This window comes from Chrysemys picta, chromosome 5 (assembly GCF_011386835.1).
Source record: "Chrysemys picta bellii isolate R12L10 chromosome 5, ASM1138683v2, whole genome shotgun sequence".
NCBI classification, from domain to species: domain Eukaryota; kingdom Metazoa; phylum Chordata; order Testudines; family Emydidae; genus Chrysemys; species Chrysemys picta.
The window spans coordinates 26,076,367-26,095,254 of record NC_088795.1 but is presented as its reverse complement, the minus strand read 5'-3'; the positions used below and the strand labels follow the sequence as shown (position 1 = coordinate 26,095,254).

The 18,888-nt window shown below is 39.9% G+C and overlaps 1 protein-coding gene across 49 annotated transcripts in view; it reads right to left on the bottom strand.

Annotated features, from left to right (window-relative positions):
* The window catches only part of MAPK10 (mitogen-activated protein kinase 10), a 317,031-nt gene that overhangs the window by 238,641 nt on the left and 59,502 nt on the right, over window positions 1-18,888 (bottom strand). For 7 of the 49 annotated variants that reach the window (XM_065597575.1, XM_042856444.2, XM_065597582.1 and 4 more), the window contains exons 1-2: window positions 14,953-15,490; window positions 10,896-11,008 (exon numbers count right to left, since the gene is read on the bottom strand). Coding sequence is in view for 3 of the 49 variants with exons in the window: in XM_042856441.2 (XP_042712375.1) it covers window positions 15,140-15,142 (3 nt within the window). In the remaining 46 variants the exon portion in view is untranslated. Of the gene's footprint in view, window positions 1-10,895; window positions 11,009-14,472; window positions 14,544-14,952; window positions 15,491-18,888 lie in introns of those variants that run through there. The other 42 variants (XM_065597565.1, XM_065597564.1, XM_042856445.2 and 39 more) reach the window with 20 other exon arrangements.

The window sequence follows — 18,888 nt, the reverse complement described above, 5'->3', positions numbered from 1 at the left end:
TGCCAAGCCAGTGTGAAAGGCTGCAATATAGTTATTGAAAGAGAATATGGAAGTTTGGAAAACCATCACAACAATAAGAACAAAAATCTCAACAACAGTGTCTCAGAAAGCAAAGCTGCAGCTATTCAAATTTAGCTAGCTCTAGAATTAATATAAGTATTCCTCCTCAAAGATCTCCCATTTATTAACACAGCTGAGACTAATTTATTAATTTCAATAGGAGCATTGGGTAGCCTAAGGATGCATGATTGAGCCATTAACTATTAATATTCACTGCTTCTCTTGTCCATCTGTACTGGCTAAATAAGGTGAGGTCCAGCCAACCACTTCAGCGTGATGCCCAAGTGCAGTACTAAAGAGCCCCTATAATAGATAGTGATGTTTTGGATGGAATGACTGTCAACATGTAAATAGTTTCATGTTTGCTTGGTAAAAACAACAATGCAAAGCCCTGGGACTCGACAGTAACGCAAGTGGCATTCTACTGGGGCCTATAGGCATTACCCTGTCTTTGGGATACAGTGGAGGAACATTATCTCAACAGGAGCTCAGGAAGGCTTTGTGCCCAAAGCCACCATAATGCCTCAGAAGGGTAATGGCTCAAAGATCTCCCTGACCCTCCCTATTCCTTTGCAGAGCCTATTGCTAACAGGAGCACTAGCCCTGTGGAGGAGTCAAAGTACTCGCTCTCAGTCAGGCTGCTGCTCCGGCAGTAAGACATTCTTGCATATACCTCCCTCCCTCCCTGGCACCCTCATGCAGGGACCAGGCACAGTCTGGCCCTCAACGTACCAGCTGAAATTACAAACAAGCCAACATGAAATTCCATGAAATATGCTGAGAGAGATACGTTCTCCTCCTTTTTCAGGGTTAACTTTCTTAACACAGATTTCCAAAGAGAAAGCTCACAGAAATGGCTGGTTTGATGCTTTCAGTGTAATAATCAACATGGCCTGAGTAATTACTCTCTGTTTGACTGCCAGTTGTGCAATGCCCATAAGTTGGAGATAGATTGTACAGGAGTGGAGAGAGATTTGGGTTTTGCTTCCCTCTTTGAATACTGCTCAGGTCATTTAATTGCATCTGAGTCTAAGCAAGTACTGCTGCCCTGGGGAGAAGGGTATAAAATGAGGCCCAGCCAGGGCCACCTCTCCTCCCCAGCTCCCCACAGACCTAGAACTATTCAGGGGTGACCGCCACTTGGGACACTCGGATGCCATGTGGGCTTAGAAAATGCAGGGAGAACCCAGCCAGACACCTGCTTGCAGAGCAGCTGCACAATCAGCCTAAGTGGGGCTGACAGACTGATGTCGTCAGAGTATTTTCTACAGTTTTGGCAGGACATTCTCTGTGCTGTTGGCTGTTTGCTCCAAGCTCCCCAGCCCCCTCTGCTGACACTTTCCCCTTCCCCACTACTATCTGGTATCTAGGTTCTTAAACCATGTCCATAACTGTAGCATCAGAAAACCACAACCCACCACTGTGTTGTCTTTCCATCCCTTATCCTAGTATTATATAGGATCTTCTGTTATTGAGCTGGAATCTTCTTAAGGGGTTTATCTATTCTTTAGGCTCCGTAGTGCACCCTCAAATCAAAATTTATTGGCTGTTGAGGGTTCGGGTCAGACTCCTCATATTATTTAAATGGAATTTTGGTGGGTTATATGGAGAGGCTCAACAGTTCAGAAGTTTAGTGGTCAATGACCTGAAACCCAGCCCCCAGGTAATGTTACACCAGCGCTCTTGCTAAACTGCATAAATATTGCCTGACTAAACATTTGTTCCCCATATTTGGGACATGATCCTGGGAGATGTTGAACATTCCTGCCATATGGAAATATGGATGCTTAGCACCTCATAGGCTCAGGTCTTTAAAGAGCAGCTGTGAGATTAGGGGGTGGGGGGGGAAGGAAATAGCAGTCAATCACATTGAGCTCATTGATTTCAATGGGAGGCCTGGGCATACTGAACTACTGACAACAAGGCACATCACATCTTGGAGTATACCATTGCCATACAATTTGACGTAACCTAAGAACTGTCAAACACCAAACAAACCAGCGTACAGTACGCAACACCAGCACACAACCCAATGTCACTTCACCTGCATTGTATGCTGTTTTTAATCCTCAATTGCAAAAACAGAATAAGAGGAAACAAACATCTGCCAGTTGTGACCTGCAGAAATTTCAGATCAGATGAGATTACTACGGGCATATGTGGAGTTTAAGAAGTATTGCCATCTTCAGAAACAAATGGAGACTTGACTCATTTTACTGTTCATCAGCTGGCTTCAATTGACTCATTTGCACATTTGATCTTGGGAACAAGGTGGTAACTGGTTTTATCTACCTATTTTTAGTCCTTTTGGGACCTGAAAATTGGGGAAAATTCATAGAATCATAGAATATCAGGGTTAGAAGGGACCGGGGGGGTAGCTCAGTGGTTTGAGCATTGGCCTGCTAAACCCAGGGTTGAGAGTTCAATCCTTGAGGGGGCTACTTAGAGATCTGGGGCAAAATCAGTACTTGGTCCTGCTAGTGAAGGCAGGGGGCTGGACTCATATGACCTTTCAAGGTCCCTTCCAGTTCTAGGAGATAGGATATCTCCATTAAGTATTATTATTATAACCCCCTGCTCAAAGCAGGACAAATCCCCAGACAGATTTTTGCCCCAGATCCCTAAATGGCCTCCTCAAGGATTGAGCTCACAACCCTGAGTTTAGAAGGCCAATGCTCAAACCACTGAGCTATCTCTTTATACATCTTTTATTGACTACAATGGGTGTCATGTAGCCCTGGAATTTCACCAATATCCCCCCAAACTGCCACAAGTTAGCTCACTAGAAAGCATATCCCTTCTTTATCATTTACACACTTTTGGGGTGTATTTTACACTTGTTCCACCTGAAGAATGAGCATAGGATATGACCAGATACACCTCTACCTCGATATAACGCTGTCCTCGGGAGCCAAAAAATCTTACCGCGTTATAGGTGAAACCGCGTTCTATTGAACTTACTTTGATCCACCGGAGTGCGCAGCTCCACCCCCCTGGAGCACTGCTTTACCGTGTTATATCCGAAATCATGTTATATCGGGTCGCGCTATAAAGAGGTAGAGGTGTACCTACATTTCCTACTAGACCACAGCTTCCAAGTGGTCTTTACAACTAGCACCTGTAAGAGACTGATTATTAAAATAAGGGCAAAAACTGAGCTTAAAAAAATAAAACTTTTATGAATTTTATTTCCCTTTGCTCTTATCAGTTTGCTCTCCTGTTGTAACAGCATACTCTGCAATCCCCATTACAATCAGCATTACAGGTGTGTGAATCTCTGTGCATTCCTGTTCAACGAGCAAATGGTAAGAAAAAAATGTCATGGCCTGACACCTAGTTACTATTTTTCAGTCTGTTGTGGATTTTTGAAAGGGCATGTTTACCATTTTTTCTGCTTTTGATGTGGGAGAATGTAGACATTTTCCTCCTGGGCAATAAATCCATCCTGAAAGTTCATTTAATGGAACATGTTGCATTGCTTGCATGTATACAGATACATGCAACATAACAAGTAGTGAGGTAAATGTAAATATATCCAAATCCTGTTCAGAAAAAAAAACTGGACAATGATTTTACTTGGTACTCAACTTTTTCAAAAAAAAATTCATTTTTAAATGTCAATAGACAATCACCACCAGTATAATCATGATCCTTCCTACAGCCCTTTAGAAACATTAACCAATATTTATATATTCCACCATAAATCACTATTTACTTATATCAAAGAGTTCAGATACTACATTTTTTTGGATTAAAATCTTAGGAGCCAAATCATTTGCACAAACCATGCACACCACTCTCCCTCTCTCTCTCGTTTTGTCACTATCCTTTTGATTTAATTTGGTCAGATTAGGCAGGAATAATTTGATCACTGTCTGGAAAACATTGCCATTTAACTCATAAGGAAAAAGGCCTAAGTTCTGATTGAGACAGAAGAAATAAAAGTTGCAGAGCCAACTTGAGGTACTTTAAATGGGCCTGACTTTCAGAAAAAGCTGAGCACTCACCTTCTGAATATTAGGTCCTTTTTAGCCTGCCTCAAATTGGCAACCAAAAATCACCACTCACTTTTGGAAATCCTGGACTTTTTGGAAATGTTCTCTCTCTCTTCAGTTTAAAAATGGTAAAGCTGAGACAAAGAGAGGTTATGTGACCTACTCAAGGCCTGTAACAACCAACAGTTCTAAGCTCAAACAGCTAGACCAAACTTCTCTAATAATGGTAGCAACATTGGGGTAAGATCGTATTTATCACAAATGAAGACACTACATTGGACTGTAACCCAGCCATCATTTTATGGTCCCCACATCCTCCTGGAAATATTTAAAATCCACCTAATAGTCTCAAGTGCTGCATTTTTCAGTTGGACAACACGTGTAAAAATCACATAGAGCCAAACTACACAGTTGATGTTAAGATTATACATTATATATTGTGTATTTATTTATACATATTATTCACATGCAGCACTGAAAACTCAAGTTATCTAAATTAACTACACATTAATCTTCTGCTCCTGATTTCCCCTCTAGAGCAGGCAATACAATATGTCCTAGTGGTTTGTGATAATTCTACCAACTTTTAATCTATCTATCTATGCTGCTTCGGGAGTTCTGTCATCAAAAGTGTGGAAAAAACGACAGGCATCCTTTTCTGCAGGCAGGAGAAGACCAGTGGTTCCCATTTGAGCTGGGTGCTGCTGCCAGAACTTTACACATACAAATGGAGTCCGTATTCTAGGCAGCTTTGCATGGAGTTGATTGTATCCCTGTGAACTGAACATGCTTTTCTCTGTGGAATGCTATACGTTATCATTCATGTTAAAAGAAAATTATTGGTAGCATTTTCAATATAGTGACTCAATGCCACTAAGTAAGCAGTGAAATGTCATCTGAAGAATGATAGATCTTTCTTCTCAAACTGGGAAACCTATTATGACTTCATATTGTATACCAGCTTTTTGCCACCGTTGAAAAAGATCAAGCAAATGCAGACAGATTTGGGGTTTTCTTCTTTGCCACCACTAGGGCATCTCACTACAACTCAATTCTGCAACCTTTGCTCATCTTAGAGTAGTACTCTTGAGTGTGACTAAATGGAACTCGCGTAAACTCAATGCGACAACGCACATTAGTAGGTATTAATGTGGGTAGAAGTTGCACAATCAGGGCCTAAACTTTAAAATCATGTTCTTTTACATGTAAGTACCCAGAATGTTTTTCCAGCTCTCAGCTATGACTCCAGAATGCTGATTTCTGAGCTCTGGTAACACACACAAAGTTTTGAGCTACTCTGTATTTATATAGGTGGCTACATCTACACTGCAAGACCGACCCATGGCAACAATTCTCAATGCCCAGGTCAACTGACATTGGCACCTCACACTACACAGCTAAAAACAGCAACGTAGACATTCAGGCTCAGCCTGGAGCCCAGGTTCTGAAACCCACCCACCCCCCCTCGCCAAATTTCATACCCTGGGCTTTAGTCTGAGCCCCAACGTCGACATGACTGTTTTTAGTCCCATTTGCTCAAGAGGCTTGTGCATCTGAGTCATTTGACCTGGGTTCTGAGATTCGCTGCTGCAGGTCTTTTTTTGCAGTGTACATATATTCAGGGAAACCAAGATCAGAATATGGCTTATTGTGTTGAAGGAGACCAACGAAAAAGAAAGAGCCACTGATAGAATAAGAGTTTTATACTGTTATGAAATATTGTAATATATTGAGCTTAAGATTCGTGAAGGATAAGAAACCCTTTGAGGATCTTTTTTAAGTGTTTACATATTTAAAATTACTGTATCCAAGGTAATATGAAAGCTCTAGTTAGTTTACATAACTTGATATTCCAAACCTAGGCCATCTCTCACTAGTTTCACTTAATTTCTACCAGAGACTAACAGCCTTGCAAAATTCTACACACCCCGGGAATGCAATTTATTTTTATGGCTGAATAAAATATTGTCAGTTATTATATTACTTGCCTTTTACTGGATGATTGGTGGTAGGCAGACTTTGTGCCTCAACTGATACCTATTTATGATTTTGAAAGTTTATTCTGTCCTATTACATGGCCAGTTTATTCTGTTAACTACAATAATAGTGTAACTTTTCCACTTGATTACTAAGTTCAAGTTTTCAGAAGTGACATCTGATTTCACAAACACACAAATTCTAAATGCATAAAGCCTGCATTTTCATGTGCAAATGGATATTTGTCCATACGGAGTCAAGTGCAATTACCTGATCTACACACGTAAGTGCCAAACTGCAGACCCAAGTATTGTGCGAATGGGTAACTTGTACATCGAGCTCCTAAATTGAGAGCTTGTACTCACATAAATCAAGCACATCCATGTTTACAGGACTGGGGACCTATTGTGCATATGCGCAATACTTTATTGTATTAAATATCTGAACGTATATAGACTTATTTTAAAGTATTTAAACTATCAGCTCTCCAGAGCAGGAACTCTACACTATCCACTTAGCAAAGTGTGTGAGCTCTTTTGGTAGGTGCCATGTATTTCTGATCCAAGCAGGGACTTGCAGCCCACAATGCCTCTTGCTAGATTGTGTTGAGAGCACATACTGTATATTACCACCTATAACTGAGATACAGGGAACAGAAGATTAATGTTCAAATGAGTTTTTCTTCTCCAGCCTGCATGCAAAAAAAAAAAAAAAAAAAAAAAAAAAACCCTGATAGAAGTGTTGGTCGGTACTTTGAATATTCTGAAACAGTTTCAGTCTTTGCCAAGACATCTTGGTGACCTGAGGCATGAATGATTCAAGCTCCATCACAATGGGACAGAGGAATAATTGTACTTCAGGATAACCAAAAATTATATGTACTAGCATTAGCATTATGTGTACTATTACATATATAATGGGTGGAAAGTAGAGATGATATCACTCCCACCCCAAAAATTAAGCTAGTTAAACAACTAGATTCTAAAAGCAACGCTGCTAAAGGCTGATTGACCTAAAGCTTCACCTGCATTGGCAATGGTTCCGTATTAAATACATTAAGGATTCCATGTAAATATTATTTAAACTAGGGCTGTTGATTAATCAGTTAACTCACGCAATTAACTCAACAAAATTAATCCTGATTAAAAAAAATGAATTGTGATTAATTGCACTGTTAAACAATAGAATAGCAATTGAAATTTATTTAAAATGTTTGGATGTTTTTCTGTGTTCAAATACTGTATATTGATTTCTATTACAACATAGAATGCAAAGTGTACAATCTCACTTTATATTATTAAAAATATTTGCACTGTATAAATGATAAACAAAAGAAATAGTATTTTTCAATTCACTTCATACAAGTACTGTAGTGCAATCTCTTTATCATGAAAATGTAACTTACAAATGTAGATTTTTTTTTATTACAGAACTGCACTCAAAAACAAAACAATTCCAGAGGATATGCGTCCATGCTGATGACAGGTTCTGCTCAATAACAATCCAAAGCAGTGCGCACTGACACATGTTCATTTTCATTATCTGAGTCAGAAGCCACCAGCAAAAGGTTGATTTTCTTTTTTGATGCTTCAGGTTCTGTAGTTTCTGTATCGGAGTGTTGCTCTTTTAAGACTTCTGAAAGCATGCTCCATACCTCGTCCCTCTCAGATTTGGTATGCAACTTCATATTGTTAAACCTTGGGTCGAGTGCTGTAGCTATTTTTAGAAATCTCACATTTGTACCTTCTTTGCGTTTTATCAAATCTGCTGTGAAAGTGTTCTTAAAAAGAACATGTGCTGGGTCATCATCTAAGACTGCTATATCATGAAATATATGGCAGAATGCAGGTAAAACAGAACAGGAGACATACAATTCTCCCCCAAGGAGCTCAATCACAAATTTAATTAATGCGTTTTTTTTAATGAGCATTATCAGCATGGAAGCATGTCCTCTGGAATGGTGGCCAAAGCATGAAGGGGCACACAAATGTTAGTATATCAAGCATGCAAATACCTTGCAATTCCAGCTACAAATGTTTTATGTGAACACCTGTTCTTACTTTCAGGTAACATTGTAAACAAGAAGCGGGCAGCATTATCTCCTGCAAATTGTAACCCATACTTGTTTGTCTGAGCGATTGGTTGAACAAGGAGGACTGAATGGACTTGTGGGCTCCAAAGTTTTACATTATTTTATTTTTGAATGCAGTTATTTTTTGTAAATAATTCCACATTTGTAAGTTCAACTTTCATGATGAAGAGACTGCACTACTGTACTTGTATTAGTTGAATTGAAAAATACTATTTTCTTTTGTTTTTTACAATGCAAATATTTTTAACCAAAAATATAAAGTGAGCGCTGTACACTTCATATTCTGTGTTGTAACTGAAATCAATATATTTGAAAATATAGAAAACATCCAAAATATTAAATAAATGTATTTTATTGTTTAACAGCACAGATTAATCACAATTATTTAATTGTGCAATTAATAGCGATTAATTTTTTAATCGCTTGACAGCCCTAATTTAAACATATCATGGCTCCATCTCAAAATATAATAAGAAAACTCCCAAACTTCTGATGAAAGTTTTTTGTAATTCTCCATTAACAAGCCAGTAAAAAAGTTCTTCCAGTTAGAGTGTGCATGCACTGATTTGTTGCAAACAGTATCTTATCTGGATGCTACAATCTTTGGATTTTGTAATGAAGGCGTGTCGCATCTCTAAAGCGAGCAGACATTTTCTGGTTTTCAATACAAACTTGATGCTCAGCCAGATCCATCAAGAGTGTGGTAAGATTCACTCAGAAGATGAGTGAATCTGGCTTTTTTTTTTTAGCAAACTTGGATGAAAACCACATGACTCTGTGGTTTCAACCTAAACAGCAGCTTCATCTGAATTTCTCCTTTATTTTTGTGTGTTTATTTGAAGCTGAAAGCAAAACCCATAGTTTGTGACCCATATGGATATAAGCCAAAGAAAGTTTAGTCCAGGAGAAAGCCTACAAACTCAACCGGCTGAACTTTGCATAGTTCTAACTGTCTGTTCATAGTTTAAGAGCTCTTTTTTGGACTGGAGGAATTCAGACTAGTATATAAGAGGCGTTACAATGTAAACTGGCTCCCTACTAAATGAAGATGAAGACTGGTGTGCTTATTAACATGGACACAGAATGGCCTGCTCATGATGAAGATCACAAACCTAGCCTGCAACCCACAAACTTGGAAACCAACACCACTCATTCTTCCTCTATCCCCACCCTTCCTGACCAGAAGTAGAGCCCCACATTCATTCAAGAACTCTCATTAAATATCCATGCATCGGCAACATCAGTATCTAAGTTGCCCCACTTCTGACCTGAATTGTAGTACCCACCCAGCATACGGTTTCCCTATTTGAAAAACCCCGTTGGGTAAGCAGATTACGATGCTATGCTAAAGACCACTGGGCACTGTTTTTCTTCTCTCACCCCCTCCCACCCTCAAACAGAAACAAATTGTCTCAACTGCTTGCTTTTTCAGGCCCAGCCCATATTCCTTGCAGCAGCTTTCACCAACAATACTGAGGCCATCCTATCACATTGCTAATTTTATTATTGCTATATTAAACACGTTAGCATAACGCACTGGCTGGCATGTGTTTGTGTACCCCTTTATGCTTCATCTATAGAAGATAAGAGTCTGTTACAGCTCCTAGCTACAGAATCTGGCTTTTTAGCTCAAGCTGGGAAGACTCAGGTCCTCTCTTCTTGAGTGGAGCTTACGTGATTCCCCAGGACATGGAATACACACAGAGACCATTGGCTTACACCAAATCACAGAGGATGTGAAGGTTCCCCATCTTGAACAGCTGGTATGATCCTCAAGGAAAACCACAGGAGATGTAATGACACACAGATCAGACAACTCATCTTGGAGACATTGCAGGCTGTACTTGTAGCTGTTGTCAAAGCTGCTAGGATGCAGTTTGCAAACCTTTCTGGTATGGTCAGCTGGGGGTGAGCTTTGCTGAGTAGCAAACATATTTAAGGTAAAAAAAAAAGTTCTCATGTTTTTATAAACACTGGCTCATTTTCAAAAGAAATGTGGTTACTTATAAAATTAAAACATGCATAGCAAATAAAAATCTGGTTTGTGATCATTTTATACATCTCAAAATTAAGTACCAGTAGGTTTTCACCCTACTGGCATATAATTAAAATAAAGCCCAACGGATCAATTTTAAAAGAGACACACAATCAAGATCAAAATGATATATTCAGAAACCTTCCTTTCCTGCATTACTAATGATACCCAGAAGGATTAGTAAAACTACAAGAACTTTTAAAATCTTATTTGCCTTTCACCATTCATGCTGCTTATTTATTTTCTGCACTTCGCTCAGCTCAGATGGTCAGTTTTACTGTCAATTTCACTCTCTTTTCCTAGTGGTACCAGACAAAAATATTTAAATCCTGCTGCAGCAAGCCAAGGAACATAGGATTTATGTCCAAAAAATCCCACTAAGCACTCCTCATACTGAGGTGTATTTAGTCACCTCAGAGTAAAAAAAGATACATAAGGCAAAAATGATAAACAATGGCATATGTCTATAGTTATATCAAGTCCATAACACTGCATGGTTTTTATGTTACTACTCTACTGCCTTCACACCGCCTCCAAAACTATATTTCCATTACATTCCAGTGCAGCAGTAATAAAGATTTTAAACGACAGACTTATAAGGCAGCTCTGTACTCATATTGACTAAAAATGACAAAAAAGACAACATTTAAAATGACAGCTTTAACAGCATACATGTTGGCATTAAGTAGTTTTCAAAAGAGTGCGTTGTATTTTTAAAGAATCCATTGCAACTCACCACGGCTTGTGCTATGTCTCATCTATAGGAAATGATTGAGAGGGGTCAACTTCATGCCTGAATTCCCATAGCTGAATTTGGCCTGCTGTTGGTACCAATTTCTAATGCTAGCCCTAAACACAGAAAAAACAAAGAGAAAGAAACATTGTATTTTACCTTTTAAATGTAAGTTTTTAATTGACCCACATACACAAGAAATGAAGACTAAAATATAAAAGGAAGGAAAATCCTCATTAAATTAAAATTCCAACATTAACCCACCATTTTGTGTGTATGATTTAAGATTCTTTTGTAATATAATCACCACAGTGAGGGGATTTCTAAGCAAACAAAATAGGTTACTCATGTATTTGTCACATGATATGGAAGGCTGCTCCAGTCCAATATCAATGAACCCATTAAAGCTTAGGCAAAGTTTTCTTACCATTCATTCAAAACACAAAGTGCAAGCAGCTCAAAAGAAGATTGTACTGAGACTGCATAATAAGAATAGCATATTAAGAATCCTTATGAGAAGAGGTTACTCCTTAATCACGGGGGCAAGCTTTTTAAACCATCTTAAGGTATTGGGCCAAACTTGATACTGACTCACATCCTATGCAATCCTACTGTAGTCAATGTTTAATTCAGTATTTGGCTCCTTAGGGTGAGATCCTGGCCTCTTTTGAAACCAGAGGTGAATTTGCCATTGATTTCAAGGGGGCCAGGATTTCACCCTTGGGGGGGCGGGGTTGTTTTTACTATTTGGCTATATGCCAAAAGCCAGTCTGTGTTCTAGTGTATCCATTTTACACCCTGAAAGTGGTGCAAAGCAGCCCCAAAGACAACATGTCCTGCCCTCTCAGAATCATGCCAGTGCAGAGGCATTCCGAACCTATCCCACCTCCCGGCGTGGTCAGCGGGATTGTCAGGGCACTCAGAAGCCAATGGCCTTTGCGGGAGCTGTGCTGGGCACTCCATAGTAAGAGCTGAGAAGCTGGTCAGCCCCCACCCCCATTGTGCAAAAGAAAGAGAAAAGCATCAGAACCTACTGAACGGATCTGATTTCTTTTTTCTGCTCCCATTACTTTAAAAAATACCAAAGGGCTTGTTCTTAAAGCTTGCTAACAATAATAATGGTGATGCTCTTAAGCTAAGACTTGTGTATATTAAGTAACCAACCCAAGTAAAATTGTATTGCCGTCCTATAAACTTCTGAAACTAGAAGATTCAGTACTATTAAAATTACATATTTCCCCTCCCCTTCACAATATCACCTTTCATTTGTACTTCAATAATCACTCTCAGTACAGAGCACAGGAATACGACCCTAACATCTAATATTCCACAGTAATGAAGGTGAAGTTGTATTTTGCTTTCAGTTACTAATAAACAAGGTTTCTACATTACGGTTGACTATGTTACTCTAAAAGATTCTTTTTCCCCCAAGTCTCTGTCCCCAAGGTGTGGGTACTATAGTAAGGGAAAGGGGGGGAGCAGTTTGCAGCAGATACAGCATAGTTTTGGATTAGTGCCAAATCTACCCACCATATGGGGGAGGAGGTATTTTTCTTGCAGGGTAGCACTGAGCTTCAGAGAACCTGTAGCAAGGGAAGCAGAGAATGGATAGAAGCAGGAAACCAATTTGTATTTGTTTGTTATTCTGGTTCAGCGAAATCTTTTTTCCCTTCCTGTTTGTTACCTCAATGAAAAAATAAAGCAGCATGAACGATAGCAAAGCAATGATTAGATTTTTTTAAAGTCATAATTTCTACTAGGGCTACTATGAACTAAAAATGTGACCTGGATAATGGGAGGTTTAAGTGGTTTGGAGCGCTCTCCACACTGAACAGCACATCAAAGCCTTGCTTTGCATTTAGTGCCCACCAGAATGATGTTTATAGTTTTTGCTATTCAGGAACAATCTGAAGAATGGTGTTCATTTGCACTGCATTGTAGCTTAAATTTACGTTTTAAAGCTAGGATTTCTTTCTTAATTCTATATTTTAAAATAATTGGATTTTTTTTAATAGTGTATGCGTAATAGAGGAATCTGATTCTTTTGAGGCCTGCTTTTGCTCCCACTGAGGTTAAGGAGAGTTTTGCAACACAATGCAAAGCAGGACTGGGCCCTATAATATTCCAAAAGGATAGCACAATTTGGTAGATCTCCCATTGTAATATCAAATGTATCTTTCAAAAATCAACACTTGAACAATATCGTGCCTTGCAATTATTGAACGGTACTATGAAATCATTAAGTAATGGCTGCAGACATGCCAGACACTGACAGCAAACAACATATTCATCCCTGCTGGGATCTGCTCATAAACCGACCCTTCCAGCACATACACACTTCTCTCAACAACAAGAGAAACGTTCTCTAATATCAAGCAAGCAGAGTCAGCTGAAGGCAGCTAATATTTCATGTTAAGTGCTTTTTACCCTTATCCCCTTCAGAAATGTTTCTGGAATCATAAAGCTCCTCATCAGTAACATAAAGCTCCAAATTATCCTGCTGCTGTTTCTAGGCATGTGTATATCGGTGCATGTGTAAGAATAGGAGAGAGAGGGAGAGAAAATATACAGTTTCATGGCTTTCTGAGGTCCAGCCACCTCTGTGATTCACGTTTGTGTTCCCAATGGAGAAAAATCAATTGCTCCAGCCAACAAAAACAGGTATTTTTATGCCACTTTGGGGTCTAGAAAGAGTACCCAGCAGGCAGAAGGAAAACCAGGGAAAAGAGGGTACTTTACTCCAGCATATACTATGCAGTCACCGACAATGACATGTTTTGAATTAGGGTCAGAGGATCACAGTGTTTATACATCTCCTTATGTCCAGGTAATCTGAATCAAATGCGTTTGCATATGGCGGAACATAACACAAACAATTCCAGTATATTGTACATGCATGCTCTCACTCCTCCACTCCCCCCCCCCCTTTTTTTTTAAATAAATTGGCCATGCATGACAAAATATCTATGCCCTGCAGCCAGCTCATTTCAGAGAGGATCCTGACAGTGCATATTATGTTATTTAATATTTCCCCATAAACACTCTCCCTCTGTGTCTTCATTTCCTTTGGTAAAATCTGTATTTATATTTTGGCTTGATTCATCTTTCACCAGGTCTCTTGCAAAAGTCACACTGAACAAATCACAAAAGGGGAAGGCTGCATTGAGGATATGGTGAGGCTATGCAGTAAAAAGGAGCCCATGTAAACAAGCTAACAATCACTCAGGGAACAAGCCCATTCAGATTATCCGGGGGCACAGTTTGCTTATTAGGCATGGCTGTGGCATTTCACTCTCCAAGGGAAATGCATATTATTTTGTAATAAGCCCCCCTTTGCAAAAGAAAAAAGCAAAATAGTTAATTCTGTTGCAATTGCAGTGCTGCCAGAACTATGTGAGGCTTTTTCCATGAAGCTACATTGATTTCACTGCAGTCTAAGAAACTGTTGGATTCTCTTCTGTAGCATACCCCTGGGCAATTATTTTGCACATCATTTTCCTAAGGCCTTTTGGTGTCTCTATAAAATGCAGCAGTTTTTGTTTGATTACATGTGGAAGTCATGCAATGGAGTGAAGCCTACCTTAAGAGACCACTTCCTTCAAGACATCCCTCCATCTGCCTATAATTTCCATCAACTACCGCACACATCCCAACACCACAGTTTTTCGGACACACTCACTCTCCACCCCCTCCCCCAAATCTTTTTTTTTTTTAATTAAACATTTTACCCCTATGCAAAAGGCCAGTGCTTTTAGCTTCTGGATCACAAAAGGTGTTTACTAATAGCAATTCCTTTTTTAAAATGACTACATAGTTATTATTTTATATCGCTCTAGACAGATACACACCCAAACAAAATGTTTTCTTTGCTGAATTAAAAGCCAAGAGTTATCTCCCAAAGAAAGCCCCAGCAGTTTCAGAGGTAAGGAGGCTGAGTACAGCACTACTGTTTACATGCACCAGCTGTTAAATCACTATCACCCCATCCATGCTGTGCCTCTGTACTGCTCCTAAAACCACCGGTCACCTAAACAGCCCAAATAGAAATGTTCATACACACCCAAATACAGGAAAATGATGGTCCTCCGGCCACAAACTCTGTAACACTGCTGCCTTCTTGCATCGGTTAGCCGTTTACTTCATTAACCTGGCTCTCTCTCTCATTTTTTTTTAAATCAACAATCAATATTCATCACCCCACCCTGCAAAGGCAGGTTAGTCGTAGAATATTAGCATCAACCACCTACCATTCCGTGCCTGCGAACTATGCTCCCGGTACAGCAACCCTTCCCTCAAACTGCAACCTTATGTGGTATTTTTAACCACATTCCAAACTGAGGAAGAGATGGGGTATTAAAAAAAATAATAATTATAATGATGGGCAGGTGACTTCAAGGCAAACCAATTTTTAAAAAAGTGTACTAAATAAAATCCCTGGGGAAAAAAATAAAGCAGAGGGGGGAAAGGGAGGGAAAACATATGATAATATTGAAATAAAAGGGGAAGAAAGAGTGGCTTGCTGAATCACCCTCTTTCACTGCCTGGAAACCATTGTGCAGCGTGATGCTGGCTGTACCATTGTGGAACCTACCAGAGGAGACAGGCAGAGGGCTTGGGGAATGGGGCTGCTATGGCAACTGAAAGGAGCACACGTGACGTCAAAGCTCAGAGGTCTCGAGGGTGGGGGCGAGAGAAAAGAGAGAAGAGAAAAAAGTCTAATCTGCTGCTACAGCTACTGTATCTCCCAGTGAATCAGGGGATAGAGCAGACTGCAAAGGGACGCTGAATAGCTGTTACCAGCATCATCAGCACTGGCATCTGCAACATCAGGGAGCTAGTCTGTATAAAGAGCAGGTAATAACCGAAAGGATTCACTTCATGCAGCTCTGACCTCTTGTTTGCACTGGCTGCTGCGCACACAGGGATCAACGCAGGGAACCCCAAAACCACACCTTTTGTGATCCAGTCCAGCTTTGTACTCAAATAGCTACACTACAACAAACAGCCGGGAGTTACTTCCTTCTCTATACCATCCCTTATAGCTATTTGAAATACGCATGGGCAAGTAATGCATCTATGAGGATAGAGCCCCTAGAGCAGGACCATGGATTTGTTCTTTGTTACCAGCATGCTGTGCCCTTTAGCTGGATACTCGGGATGCCACTATTGTGTACTCTACAGCTCAAGAAAGCCAGTTGGTTGGTAGATAGATACTAGTGTAGTTTGACTTGACAGACTTTGTTCAGATTTCTGGAGTCTTCTAATTTAGGGGTTATGCAACTAGCACTGTCGAAATAGTTTCCATTTGAGGCACATTTGCTTTACAGGTCTCAGCAGTTGCTCTGCCCTTTTGCTGTTCAACAGCAAGGGGAAAGATGGTCTTTGGTTAATGCACTGAACCAGACCTCAAGAGGCCTGGGTTCAACTCCTGGTCCTGCCTCAGCCTTCCTGTGTGACATTGGGCAAGTCATTTAACCCCTCTGTGACTCAAGTTCCCATTTTCTAAAATGAGAATAGTGTTAACTCTCCCTCCCTTTGTCTGTTTAGATTCTAGTCTCTTAAGGACCAGAAGTATCTGTTACAGTGTGTTTGTACAGTGCCTACCACAATGGGGCTCTGATCTCAGTTGGAGCCTTTAGGCACTTCTGCAATACAAATATTAAAATATAAGATATACAAGCAATGTATTGAAACCCTTTATGGTATCTCATTTCCATTACAGAAAGAACTAAACTGCAATCACAAAGAGATACAGGGTCAAATATAAAGTAAATACTCCACACACCCTAATGGATTTGAGTAAATTTCTAGCCATCACTGCAATCTTCTCTTCTACTAGGGACTCTACTCAATACCAGATTATTTTAACTCAGACCATTACGTTAACTTTGAACTTTGCTATTATATCAAAGATACCCAGTTGCCAACCAAAACAACTCTTGAGTATGCCATGCTTTTGCTAATTATGTGTGTTTTTAAGTGAACCATTAGCATTCATAGGGCATATACAGGAAAATCTGTGGCAAACCCAATGTGAGGATTGATGGCTGTGTGTGTCTTTTTTCCTTTTTGTTTCAACAACATGCTGGGCTACCCAAGAAGCATGCGTTAAGTTAGCTGCGGCTCATGCATGCCAACTGCCATGACATAATCACTGTAATACTTTACAGTGGCTTACAAACTGACAACTAAGCATCATCTCCACCAGCACTACTACTTCATTACAGTGGATACTGCAAGGTGGGTGAGCTTCATGTGTGGCAGAAAGTACTGAAAGGAAACAGAGGGAAAGGGTGGGAGTTTGGGAATAACTTGAGAAACCAACTACAGAAGATATGACTGCATATCAGGGACAAAGCTTGAGACCCGAAGCAACCAACAAAGAATCTCGTATTGAAAATGTTCCCAACCCCAAGTTTGTAAACTGAATGGAACTAACCTGCTGCCTTTATTTTCACATACATTAGATCTTATTAAAATGTTCAGTATCAAAGAGATTTCCTCCAAAGAAGTTTCCACCTCAGCTGAATGTGACTTTCCTCATCACAAGCCATCACACTACCATCTTGTATGTCACTCAGGCCCATAACCTGAGTGTCCTCTTCAACTTGGACCTCTCTCTAGATTCTCACATCCAGGCTATTTCCAGGTCTTGCTGATTCTTTCTGCATAACATCTTTAAGATACAGTTTTCTTATCCAGCCACAGAGCCAAAACTTCTCCACATTATCATCTCATGTTTCCATGACTGAAACATCCTTTTCTCGGGCCTTGACTAATCCAATCTTTCCCGGATCACATCCATTCATAATGCTGCTCCAAAGATCATTTTCCTAGCCCATAACTTTCACGTTATCCTTCTCTTTGCATCAGTCCACTGGCTCTCCCTGCTCTCTATCGCATCAAACATAAGCAGTTTGTATTCACTTTTCAAGACCCTCTGTCCATCCCCACCCTACATATCATCCCTAATTTGTTATTAAAAGGTCAACACTCGCCTCTAACCAGCCCATGAGGCCAGCTTCCACTAGCTACTTGTTAAATTTTCTACCAAGCACCTTTGTGCTTCCTCCCACACTGCTCCTCATGCTTGGGAGGCTCTCCCCATAAACATCCACCAAGCTTCCTTGTTATTGACCATATTTAAGCAACATAAGCTTTCACCCCATGTGCATGGGAAATTATCAAAATCCATACAGCTGCTGTCACCTCCTTCTGCTTCAAATACCTCCTGTAGACTTACTTAGACATGATGCCTACATTACACTGCCATCTGACAATAGCTAGACAGGTGGGGCTAATGATTATTTAAAATGTGCTCATTTTACTGTTCTCATCCTCCCCACCCTATTTGTCAGTTTCACCTATTGCAACTTATCATAATCCTATACTTTTAGTTCTCAGAAGCAAGTTCTTCCACTGCATGCATGCAACAGCTAGCACTATGATCTTTCATTAGGGTCCCTGGGCACTGCGGTTAATACAAATAAATAGACTTATCTCTTGAGTTCCTCTTTAAACATAATAGGTTAAACATGTTTGCCCTTTGTTTTATTCAGAGATAAAGACATGGTGACTCTATACCTATGGGGTTTTAGAGTGACACATCACCTGAGTACGAGAGACCACAATCTCAGATGCAATGTTGGAATGAAGCAGATTGGCTGGAGAGTCAAAGCTCACAGCTCTGTTTTACCAGAGCCCTGCTATGTGGTTACATGTAAAGTCTGCTGCTGATTTTATCATCATCTTCAGCCAAAAATGGTTAAAAACAAATACTGTGTGTGTAATAAAAATAAAAATAGGCTAGAAAAGAGTAACTGGAGTCTGTGTCCAGTTATTTTTCTTCCAACAAGTTAATAGCCCGTTACAGAAGTTCAAGCTCTTCTTCACCAATCAGAAGCCAAGACAATAAAATTGAAGCAGCATTGTCTAGTGCACAGGCACTCGGACTTTGAAGACCAGGTGCTGGCTTTTTTTGACACTATTTAGGCAC